This window comes from Girardinichthys multiradiatus, chromosome 4 (assembly GCF_021462225.1).
Source record: "Girardinichthys multiradiatus isolate DD_20200921_A chromosome 4, DD_fGirMul_XY1, whole genome shotgun sequence".
Classification (NCBI taxonomy): Eukaryota; Metazoa; Chordata; class Actinopteri; order Cyprinodontiformes; family Goodeidae; genus Girardinichthys; species Girardinichthys multiradiatus.
Genome location: NC_061797.1, coordinates 1866884 through 1878861, shown reverse-complemented (window position 1 = coordinate 1878861; position 11978 = coordinate 1866884). Strand labels below are relative to the sequence as shown.

General features: G+C 40.0%; 1 protein-coding gene across 2 annotated transcripts; it reads right to left on the bottom strand.

The window, feature by feature from the left end:
- Nucleotides 1-1195: 1195 nt before the first annotated feature.
- Nucleotides 1196-6167, bottom strand: LOC124867403. Of its 2 annotated transcripts, XR_007038041.1 has the most exons (8): nucleotides 5684-6167; nucleotides 5471-5529; nucleotides 5172-5247; nucleotides 4682-4760; nucleotides 4375-4589; nucleotides 3732-3885; nucleotides 2742-2951; nucleotides 1196-1843 (listed from the first exon to the last, which is right to left on the bottom strand). XR_007038041.1 is itself a non-coding variant. In XM_047363829.1 (7 exons), the coding sequence occupies exons 2-7, from the start codon at nucleotides 5520-5522 to the stop codon at nucleotides 1789-1791; spliced, it is 687 nt and encodes a 228-aa protein (XP_047219785.1). In that variant the 5' UTR covers nucleotides 5523-5529; nucleotides 5684-6163; the 3' UTR covers nucleotides 1196-1788. The 2 variants fall into 2 exon arrangements, 1 of the variants encoding a protein (XP_047219785.1); XM_047363829.1 differs by lacking the exon at nucleotides 3732-3885 and having other exon boundaries at nucleotides 5684-6163.
- Between the last annotated feature and the right edge of the window lie 5811 nt (nucleotides 6168-11978).

Genomic DNA, 11978 nt, shown 5'->3' with positions numbered 1-11978 from the left:
ACACACTGTATCACAGAGAAGTGATTTGAAGGTCCTGATTAGGAGGAGATAGATTAGGAGGTGGTGGAGGTCTGCGGCATTTGGAAGATGTTGGTTTAGTAGCAGGGCCTCGGCCACAGGGGGTGTTGAATGGAGACGATGTCCTGGTTTTCATTCAGTCGTGGGGCAAATCTGTTTTGGAAGGGAATTCCATTATTTCCAGCTGTCTCACTCCTATCAGTTGTTGTGACAGAAGCTCGCTGTCGAAGTCTCCTTTTCACAGGGGAAACGGGGGCATTTCTCTGTAATTCTGGCCATTCTAATTTATTTAATTGCTGAGATCTTCCAGTGTGTCGTCCACCTTGATTTTTTGGGCATGCCACTAAAACATGCCAGGGGGGTCTGCCGGTAGGTTTATTCTCAGTGTTCTGATTGCCAGGTGAGTTGTTGAGCTGGCTGTCACTGTTTGGGATCACAGGCAGAGTTGAATCATCGTTGTACCCCATATTCACCTCCACATTCACTTCTAGTCGATGGATTTTCATCTCCAAAACAGCCAATTTCTGTAAAAGTTTGTCGAAGTCCTCTGTGGTGAAGGGAGGCATTTTGTGCTGATTAGCTGGTGTCAACTTGTCCTGCTTTCGAGTTTGATTATAAAAACAAAGTCCTTTTAAAAAAAAAAATAATAATAATCCTTGGGAGTCGCTGGTAAGAAGTTGTTTTAGTCCAATATTTCCGTAATTTTGGCTAAGAGATAAAAAGTTAGGAGTAAAAGAATGCAAGCAAGCAGGGAGCTTAGGAGAAAAGCATCTGAGCAGGCAGAGAGGTGGAAGTATTCTTTAGAGTACATATTTCCCTTAGGTGTTACCCATTTTTTGTAACTTCTATATGACCCGCTTGTTTCTGGCACAATATCACATCAGTAAGTCAAGGTCTGACAGCTGACTTCGGACCAATTCTTATTTCATTCTTTCAGTGTTTAATTTATTTCATGGAGTGCATCATTTTAACTAAATGTGAACTGAGGTCTGCGTTTAACCTCATTTCTTTAGGGTTCCATTTAATTTGGACTTTGATCTCACAATGGAGAAATTGCTCTTTGCATTTAATTCATCTCTTAGGGAGCAGTGGGCTGTCACTGTGTCACTCAGGGGGCAACCAGGGGCTAAGGGTCTCGCTCAGGTACCCAAAAACAGATGGAACAGGAGTTCAAACTTGCAACTCACCAGTTACAGGACGAACTCTTACCTGAGCCAGTCACCCACAAAATTCCCTATTTTGTGTAATATTTAAGAGGCCATAATAATCAGGTCATGTCTTCCCCTTTTTGATTTTAGTTTTCAAAGACAGCAAAAACCATTAAATTTATCTCATGGGTTCAAGCATATGGTTACTGCATTTCATTCTGTTGTGTAAAGCATTTAAAATTCAGCAATACTTCAGAATCTTATGTCAATACACTACAACATAAATTTTGCCAGCTTTGTAAACCAGTAACCCCTGTTACACAAAATAAATAAACTGCAGGTAGATTCAACAAATTTATTGAAGTGAAAACATTGACATCCAGTGATGACAAACAAAATACCCAGAACAGATACAGTCCAGCCCTACTACACCTTCCCAACCCCCATTGAGCCCTTCCGTGCCATGTGAAGAAGTTCCCTGAATTCTTCTTCATCTCCAACTCCTCTCGGAAGAAACAGGGTCAAACTGCATTTTGATGCATAGGGTATGCGCCGACTTCCTGGCTCCTGGTCATAGAAGTTGATACTGCAGGACTGCGGAAACCCCAGAGGTGGCAAACAGTCAGTCCCGGTAACAAAGACCAACACCTTTTCGAGTGTCTGGTCCACCTCTTTCCCTGTTGAACAAGGAGCATAACCTTGTGACGTTAAAGAAACAAAAAAACAAAACAAAAAATGTTTTGTTGCTTTGTTAACACTACCTTATCTTTCTGGATTTACTAGCAGTTTTATAGTTAATCTGTATAGATTATGAGCTTGTTCAGACTCAAATAGTTCCATTCACTTGTTTCAGGAATCACCCAATTTCAAAATGTTTCATAAAACCAATCTTAACACACAGATTTGATCAAATCTGGGTAAAATCTGTAAGACTAATAAGCCAGTGTGAACATGTGTTTCAAGATGTAATTTTAATAGAGGAAGAGAATCAAAATTCCTATTCACTGGAGGGTGAGTGTAAAAACAGAGTAGCAGGTAATGGAAGCTCTGCTCCCCATGATATGACACGCAAAAGGAACAAGATGAGTGGCAGACCAAGATCTGAGAACAGGTAGCAGTGATGTGAAGCAGGTTACAGAGATTAGGGGCAAGGGTATGGATGTACTTAAATATGACAACATTTAAGTTTATCCTAGCTTGTAGAAGCAACTAATGACACTGTTGAAGAACTGGGCAATGTGTTTTTTTGTTTTCTTTTTGGAGTACAAGACATGACTCCAGCTGCAGAGTTCAATAAGTTTGAGTTACTTATTGTGAGACCAAATAAAAGGGTTGCAACAATTCAGGAGATAAGACTATGGGCAAGGATGGTAGCAGCATGGCCAGTAAAGGAGGTACGAAGTTGATTAATGTTTTGTAAGTGATTATATGCAGATTGGGTGATATGACCAATGTGAAACTGAAATTAAATAAAGTACTATACAGTATGACAGACTCTTTACCTGCTCACATCATGCAAAACAATCACATTATGTTACTAGGACACCTTCAATGGCCATAATCCATCATTCTCACTGGAAAATGGTTGCCTCTTCCTCCTCCAGATGTTTGCTCCCCACGGGACTCCAGGAAATGGTAAAGAGATTCTGGAAACTTTGCCTTGAAAGTTTCTGTCCATTGTTGGTAAAGACAAGAATAAACTGCTTCCAGTATCTCTTTACCATTTGCCAGAACTGACCACAGGAATTCATGCCATCAACATACTGCTGGATCATGCTGGCCACCCTGTTGATTACAAAATATGTCATTTAATTTGATTTCCAAGCATAATGAAAAGGCACTTGCAAATAGAAAGGTCATCTTTTGTAACTTATGCCATACAGAAGAGATGGGTAGTAACAGTTTATATTTACTTGAGTAACTTTTTGAAGAAAGTGTACTTTAGGAGTAGTTACCTTTCTGTTTTACATGAGAACTAGTGTAGTGAAATATAGCTTCTCTTGAGTAAAATTTCTGGCTACTGTACCCACCTCAACTATGGAATTAATCTACCATATTTTCTTCAGATATCTACAGTCTGTTAAAGTGAGACCTCTTGTTTGAAATCAAGGAGTTTGTTTTAATTATATTTTCCCCATCTCCTAAACTCTTTTTGGAGATCAAGTAAATATACAGTAAACAGCAGATATGGTCACTGGAAATGTTTTGCACTGTTCTAACAAATATACACTGCAAGTACTCATTCCATTAAAAAAAAAAAAGGCACTTATTAATTTTGTTTATGCAAATCTTTAAATACCAGAATTGATACAAAACCTGCCATTTGTCTTAACTGATTTTCAAATATGAAATCAGATGTTACAATCAACTACTACTTTAGTAGCCCTTTTACTGTACACCTTTGAATATTTTCTTAGACTGTCACTTTTTACTTTTAGTTCCATAAATGTTCAAGTAATGTTACCCTTACTCAAGTACAAGTTTTGGCCTACTCTACCCACCTCTGCTAAAGAATTAAAGAGTGACTAGTTAATGGTGAACTAGCCCACATTTATGATACATTACCTATGAAACACAAAGTGAGCCAAAACCTCATTTCTCATCTGAGGTAGATCCAACAGTGTGGCAGAGAAAATATCTGGTATCCCACAGCTTGCAATCCGTCCCCAAGACTGGATTTCAACTCTGCCAGATCTTGCAGGTTGCTACAGTTTGAAACCTAACACAGACAGGTATTTAATTGAATTATCTAGAATATATATTACATAAGTCTACATTACATCAACATGGCATCTTAGTTGAAAATTTTAGTGTCACTTTAGGCGTACATGTGTTTTACCAGTTCAATTTTACTTTTGATCTCATCATCCAAGAAGACTCAAAGATCAATTTTATCAAAAGATGGTATCTGTCCACACATCATTTCAAAGAGCTCCTTGTTGAGGCATCGAGGTCCAGGCTCATTGTGAATTATTGACCATTCTGTCAGTTTTCCGGCTGTATAATATTTGTTGCTTGAAAGCAACTGCTAACTGTAACAAAACAGGAGATTTTCAGGCTGACCCTCAAATATTCCCAGAGATCCCTGAACGTCGATCATAAGTAAAATGCAGGGAGAAGTAAAACTGGTTATAATTATGCCACATATAGAAGGTAAAATAAAGCACAAGTGTTCGATTAGTAAATGTCAGAGTTGAAACCAAGTTACCGAAGAAATTCCCGCCTTGGTCCTCCATAGTCATCTGCCAAGTCTCCCACAAACTGCACATTTGGAGTTTTGCGCCACGGAAAGTATGTCTTTGAGAGTGCCATGTAGGCACTCTTAAGAATATGCTTTCTGCAGGCAATGACAACAGAATTCTCACTGGTGTCAAAGTGGTCCAGTTGAAAGTCCTGCAGAACTGAGGCTAGTTCCACTTCATCCTGAAATGAATGAAAACAGAACCAGATAAATAAATAAAAAATTTAATAATCAAGAAATACTGCAGTTGTTTGCTTTTTTGATCTGAACATACATCAGTCTCATTTGGAATGGTAGAGGCCAATGCAGAGTCCTCTACATCTGAGATCTCAGAGTCAATAAAAAAGTCCTCCCTAAACAATACAAAGCAGATCATTTTTTTTAATTCATGTGCAAAAATAAATAAAGCATTACATTACATTCTGAATAGTCAACCAACTCACTTTCAAATGTGAAGATTGGGCAGACAGGCTAACATGAGAACTAGAAGGCATTATATTATTGGAAGCTAAAGTCAAACAATATCACATGTTCGAAAAGAAACACTGCATTAATATTGTATTCAGTAGAATCAAACCTTAACAGCAATTTCCATTATAAGCAATTAAAAAATAAATTTATCTAAAAGAAAATTTGAATGCAAGCACTCAAAGACCCGATAAACCAAATGTCAGCTTAACATTGTCTGAGTGATCAACAAGGTTGCCTGCAATGCATGTGCTAGTTTAAATGAAACTGTAATTATTACATGAAGAACCACTCACCTGACAATCTCTTGCTGTTCGACCTCTGGATTCCTAACAACTGGAAGACCCACGCTATGGTCATGCGTCTCATTTACTGGCAGCACACAGCAAAATGAGAATTTATTAATGGGTTTAAATTAAAATTCAGTTAAAAATATGTTAATCCCAAAGTAAATTTATATGTTGCTGTAACTCATATACATAGGTTTCTGTAAGTGGTAGCTGTAGACCCTGATAGCTCATTGTTCAAACACGGTTTTTCATGCATTTATAGTGTTAGCTTCATGGTTGACAAGAAAAACATCAAAAAAACATACCTTTCCATTTCACTGTGCACATTTTGGGAACCAGTTGAAGCCTCATTGACATCTGTTATCTAAAAGAAAAACAAAACACTTTACAATAGAGATAAGCTTTAGTAAACATCAGTTACAATAACTTTTTTTTATCCCCATTGCTAGGATACAGCATACAAATATTGTTTTTTTATAACTAAAGTTGCTTCAGACTGAAATGTGGCTAGATACAACCTTTATCATAGTGTACTGTCTTAAACATAATCAGCCAAATGAACCAAGTGACAAACACAGACAATAAAGGACTTAAATAGTAGAGTGAACAACTGCAGACAATGGGCAAGATGAGGAAGTACAGGTGTAAGAGATAAAGAAATTAGCAGCCAGAGTTGTGAACGATGAGTAGATGGATCTGTGAAGAAACAGGGTCATTAAAAATAATACAAACTAAACAAAACACAGAAAGCAAGACCTGATAAATACTAAAATAACTAAAGACAGCAAGTAAAGGCACATAAATAATAACATGAACAAAAATAGATGATAATGAAAATAATTCTATAGAAAACAAAGTGACAAAAAGAACAGAATGTGGAATAACCAAAAAAACAAAATTAACTCAAAAGCAAATACTATGAAAAAATGTAAAACATTTAACAAGGCAGTACATGACTATTAAAGTACCTTTGGTTGAATGTACAAATTTGAGACTATTTTGGTTTTTTATTTCTCTTGGTGTCTGCTCTTGCAGGAACAATGTGAGAGACTAAATGTACATCCTTCAATCAAACGAGGTGGGAAACTTTTGACAGGTGGGCGGGACTTCCGGTGGCGGGACTTCCGGTGGCGTAACCGGATATCGTCATTAACCGGATGTTGTCATCACAAGGAAGCGAATCTTTCTAATTGTATGTTTTTAGATGTTTTTACATCTAAAAACGAAACATGTAGTTTATCCACTTTAAAGGTCACTCAGGTTAATGCAGGCACATCACACAAAATTCTTATAAACTTAAAGGTCACTCAGGTTAATGCACGCACGTCACACAAAATTCTGATAAAAAGAGAGAACCTGACAGAATTGTAAATTTATTTTGTTTTAATGCAGGAGTTATTTAGATAGATGTTTTTACATCTAAAAAAAACAAGAAAGACAAAAAAAGTAGATACAGAACCTTTCTTCCTCTGCTCAAATGTTTGAGTAATCTAATATGCACCAGCAACTTGTAGAGATGATCTAAAAAACAGAGAAACAAATGAACTGAAAGAAATAGTTAAAAAGTAAGCCAAACATGGAATTATCTAAAATCTTATGAGTGCTCACTATGCTGTTTCCAAATTAGAAATGGATTCTACAGCTAAAAGACTTTGTTTGGAATCATGAGAGACTCCATTTGGTAAAATGGATGATAATTTTAGTTACCTTAAGCTTTTCCTTTTTCATTTTAGAGCAATAGTTATTGAGGATTTAGAGAAAACAGTTTTCTCCTCATCCCACGTGGGAGCCAGAGGTTGTGGAAGGATTGTAACTTGGTTGTAACCTGTATGTGTGGTCTATGTAAAACGTCACAAGAAACTGAAAAAAAAAAAATAAAGGTTAAAAAATCCTCAGACATGTCACTGTTTATTGAATTAAGGCAGACATCCGCAGCTGTTTCTTGTGTATTGTCTCAGACAAAGTCTTCACACTGACTGTAGTCAAAGTAATTAAGACGGCCGTGCTCTTTCCTGGCCCAAAGTGTCAAGCATTGTCTCAGTCAATATACATCCACTGTTTATTGAATAGGTGATCAGACCTCAGACATCCGCAGCTGTTTCTTGTGTATTGTCTCAGACAAAGTCTTCACACCGACTGTAGTCAAAGTAATTAAGAGGACTGTGCTCCTTCCTGGCCCAAAGTCTCGAGCATTGCCTCTGACAATTCACATCCCCTGTTTATTGAATTAACGCATCTGCGCTGTTGCTGAGGTGTCTCCGGGGGGTGTGACCAAGGGGCGTAACTATGCACGCTGATAGGATTTCGTCATTGGAAACAGAGAAGGTGGCGTAGTCCGTCATCCTGGTTCTATCGAGAGATACAACCCAATCTTTACTGGGAGATCAGCTTCAAATCTGGTAGCTAAAAGTTTATTTTTAACCAATTACACTGAAATATTTTTAGAACACTTGTAAAGAGAAACAAAAAATGTCGGAACATATTTCAGGAAACGAAGAAGGTGGTGAAAATTCTGCTTCTATCGAGAAATACAAAGCAATCTTCAGTAGTAAGTATTCATCTTTAAGAATTCCTTAAGTGCTTGTGAATGCTCGTTGTATAATAATAATGTTTAACTTATATTCTTTAGAACCCACGAGTGACGAGCTGGATGGTATCGTTTTTACACAGTCCGGCTATGGTAATTATTAACTGCAACAACATCTAGTTTAGTCAACTGATGAATGCTATTTTGTGATTTAAAAAATAAATGAAATAAATTCTACTTACAGATTTAACAAGAGACGTATTCCTGGATGTTGGAGAGGTCAGCGTTTGTAACTGTCTGCCTCCGAAAAAACCAAAGTTGAGACGGAAACTTGTCTTTAAAAAAGACAATCCGAACCCAGCTAAACATATCCATGAAAGAGAGGGCGTAGCCATTCATGCGCCACAGTCCCCTGACTGTGCGCCGGAAAAATTAACAGCTCCGAAAGAGGAGAGTAAGTAAAAAAAGAAAATATATATATATATATTGTTGGAAACATTTAAAATACTTAATAGGGTCTGAATTGCTATGCTCAAGTTATGTTTAATAATGTGTGAAATAAAATGTATTGTGTAACTTAGTGGCCTGCCTAACAGGCCTCTGTGTGTGTTTGACTTAGATATAATTTGCCCGGCAACAGTGAAGATATGGAAACAAAGAGTTCAACTGACATCTGATAAAGTGTCTGTTTTTTCTTGCTTTTGAATAAAAACTGCTGAAGCTGGGGAGGAGATCAGAAGCGTTCGTGGTGAGCAGCAACGGGGCCGCAGCATTTCTCCCTGGCTGGCCAGGCAAACATAACTGCGCAGTCTTCGTGATTTCTTTTATTATTTAGTTTTACTAAAACAGTATAGCAGGACTTAGCTTTACCAAAACAAATGAGCACGCAGGAGTTCTGGGGAACAACTCCAACAACTTGGTGACCCCGATGTGATCTAGGGAAAAGCAGAGAGATTCGGATAAAACAGAGATCCACCAACGGACATCTGACACCGGGTACCTATCTAAACTACAAAATAAGGTAAGCAGAACCTGTTTAATCAAAGTCTGCTTTTGGCATTTTTCGATAGGCCTAAATTAAATGGTGTCTTATGTCCAAGTAAGTGGAAAACTCTGCTAAATGTATTAAGAAAAAGTGAACGAGGTCAATAATAACAATAATGTTCTAAAAGAGGTTGAAGATTTTTTCCTGAGCTTGGCAACTCCACATGTTTTTTGACGAAAATTCATGATTGTGCTGGGTTTGAGGCCCGTAGTCTGGGAAGCTACGAATGCTGTGTGAAATATAAGTCAAGATTATACACTGAGACCAGGCAAAAACAAAAGGGTGTGAATGCTGTGTTTTATGCGAGTTCTGCCTCGATAAAACCAGATTACAGATGTAATAATACACAAAGCACACACTATAAGTCCTGTGAAGCAATGAATTACTGTGAACAGATTATATGAATCTGTGAGACCAGTAATAGTGAGAGCATGACTGTGAGTTATAAATGACATTTATAACAAGACCAGCATGAGAGAACTATGAGCTGAAATTAGGATGATTCAGCAAGACTAGTCATAACTGGACGGCATTTAGTGCATTCCAGAAAAAATAGAAGTTGCACAAAACACAAACACATAAAATATATGAGCTGTTCACAGAAAATATAATCTGTGATACAGACGTTGTCAGGAGGAGTGAGTGAGTGAGAAATAGCGTGAGTGGAGAGACGCGCTGGTCTCAGCAACTCTCATCGCAGGTGACCAAATGCAGTTATCTGTCTGGCAAACCTCGCGGTGTTAACAAGGACAGATGATTGATTGCTGTTTTGTATGAATTACTGAAACACTTGTGGTGTCTTGAGAATTGATTAGAATAATTATCAATTAGACCGGAAGCTCGGGACATAGCGTGCCATACGTTCCGGTTGGCCACAAGTGTGTGAAAGATGGACTGAGAGTTTGATAGGGAGATGGATGACTCAGGTTGGGGTACTGAGGTGCCGGAGTGGAAGACGTTTGAGGAGCAGGTGTATGTTGTCAGGCAGCTGGTGCAGCAGACTCAGGAGGGAAAACAGGCTGAAAAGTTAATTAAGAAAATTAACCAGAAAATACAGCAGGAAGTGGAGAGAGATGGCACAGATAAAAAGAGTAGAAAGTGTTGGAAGATGGTTTTGGCTGAACATGAAGAAAGCTAAAAAAGAAAAGGAGTTGGCAGAAGAGAAATGCAAGGAAAGTGGATGGTTTGAAGGCAAGTGGAAAGATTTAAGAGACAAAGCAGCAAAAAATGAGACTTTCTGGTCTCAGATGGTGTTAATATGGCAGGGAGGAAAACATGCAATGTTTGATAAACCTGACACCACACACACAGAACCACACACTGACAGGAATAAGGAAGTAGCTGACAAGCCACCACCCTATGCACCTCCCACTGGTTCTGCCCAGTATCCTCCCCCTCCTACATCTCCTCCCACAGGGCTGTACCCTGTACTTGACGTCAAAGAAGGGCATGTAACTGTTCGTGGCTTGCCCAGCCCACAGGCTGTTCTCACCGACTGTCCCACCCCTACAGCTCCACAAGAAGAACAAAAGGACTTAATTTCTTTCTCATCTGAATCACAAGACTCTCTGTCTGTAACTGACCCAGCTTGCTCTGAAGCACTCTCTGTTGGCTCTTATACTCAAGTAAGCCCAGATGGGTTTAAGCTAAAAAAATGCGAGAAATCTTGGATGGTGTAACAATTCCCATTCCAACTTTAACTCCATCTCAGCACCATCCCTCACCCCATTCACCCTGCACAGATTATTCACCCCAAAGCATGACCATGGCAACACCTGCCCCATCTAAGCAAGTAGGCTCAGTGACTGTTGCTGTGTATGGTGACTGGCAGCCTGATGCCACACTTCCTCATAGATTGACACACCTGAGCGCAGTGCCCCCCAACCAGAAACTCAAACCATGCAACCACGCGTCCTCCGTCAGGTGGCATCAAGAGGGGAGCCTGGGTTCTTTAAAAAACAGATGCCCCTCCTTCATCAACCTGGGTCCGGGGGTCAGCGTAAATACAAGCCTTTTTCCCTGGGGGATCTTACCACACTCTGCGACAAGCTCCCACCCGTAACTGAGGGTGCTTCTATTTGGTTACAAACATTAGATTCTCTTACTGCAGGCACCACTTTGGCTCTAGGGGATTACCGGGCTATTGCAGCGCGTTGTATGAAACCACACAGCTGTAGAGAGGTTGAAGCGAGTGCTCGCTCCCTTCTCTTCCCAGATATAGATAATTTCTCTCTCCATGCCCAAGACTTAGGGGACGCGCTGAGGGAGCTATACCCTGTAACCAGGGGGCGCACCATTCCTAAGTTCGAATGGAATCCCAACACTAACCCCAGAGAATATTTGGACCAATGTAAATCCATGTGGCAAACGCAAACAGGAACCAATCCAGATAGAGAAGGGTCACAGAGAGATTGGTTTACCCACTCAGGTTAAAACCAACATGGAAGATAATCCTGACTTGCCAGGATCTGACACTAGAATGTGGAACCGTCATTTAATTCACCATTTATCTAAAATAAGAGAGGAAAATAAGAAAGATGAGGAAGAGCTCAAAACATTACAAACTCAATTACTAAAAATGCAGCTAGCAGAGGCTAAGCAGAAAGCAGGAGACAAGAAAAAAGAAAATAAACCTACCAAAATAATGTATGAAGGTGCTGTGTCTCACCCACCCAAAGCTCCTCCATTTCCTGGACATCAGGACACGTTTGCACAGTGGCCACTGGCCTCTGGTCCTCCTCAGGGACTTGCTGGTCGCTTCCGGGGGCGGGGTGGGCCTAGGGGACGTGGATTCCAGCGAGGACCACCACGGAAGTCGAGTATTGCTGATGTATGTTATTACTGCGAGGAACCAGGTCATTGGGCTCGCGAATGTCCTTACAGGACTCTTCAGGGCAGACATGGACAGCATGGTCCTTTTGCAAAACCAGCAGCTCGCCCTTACAGAGGGAGAGGTGGTCCACCACGTGGAGGTCAGCAGCAGCAGCTTTCACTCCAACTGCCAGCCTGGGAGGAACCCGGTCTCTGGCCGGACCACCACTGACGGTCCCCACAGAACCCCCCGGACAGAGGGACTGAGGACCCCTTATTGTCTGTGACGGTGTATGGACAAAGTCTTCCTTTTCTAGTGGACACTGGGGCTACATGCTCAACCATCAAACAAGCCCCTCCCTACACTCTCTCCACAAGGACTACCACTGTCATGGGGTTTTCTGGGGCTAAACAGGTCCTACCGTACACC

Excerpts from the sequence above, each read along its gene's own strand:
- LOC124867403 (XM_047363829.1), bottom strand. The coding sequence starts at position 5,522 with ATGTCAATGAGGCTTCAACTGGTTCCCAAAATGTGCACAGTGAAATGG. Across the intron at positions 5,248-5,470 it reads GTGCACAGTGAAATGGAAAG|TAAATGAGACGCATGACCAT; the intron begins GTATGTTTTTTT and ends GTGTGCTGCCAG. Across the intron at positions 2,952-4,374 it reads CCAAGGCGGGAATTTCTTCG|GGTGGCCAGCATGATCCAGC; the intron begins GTAACTTGGTTT and ends TGTAATCAACAG.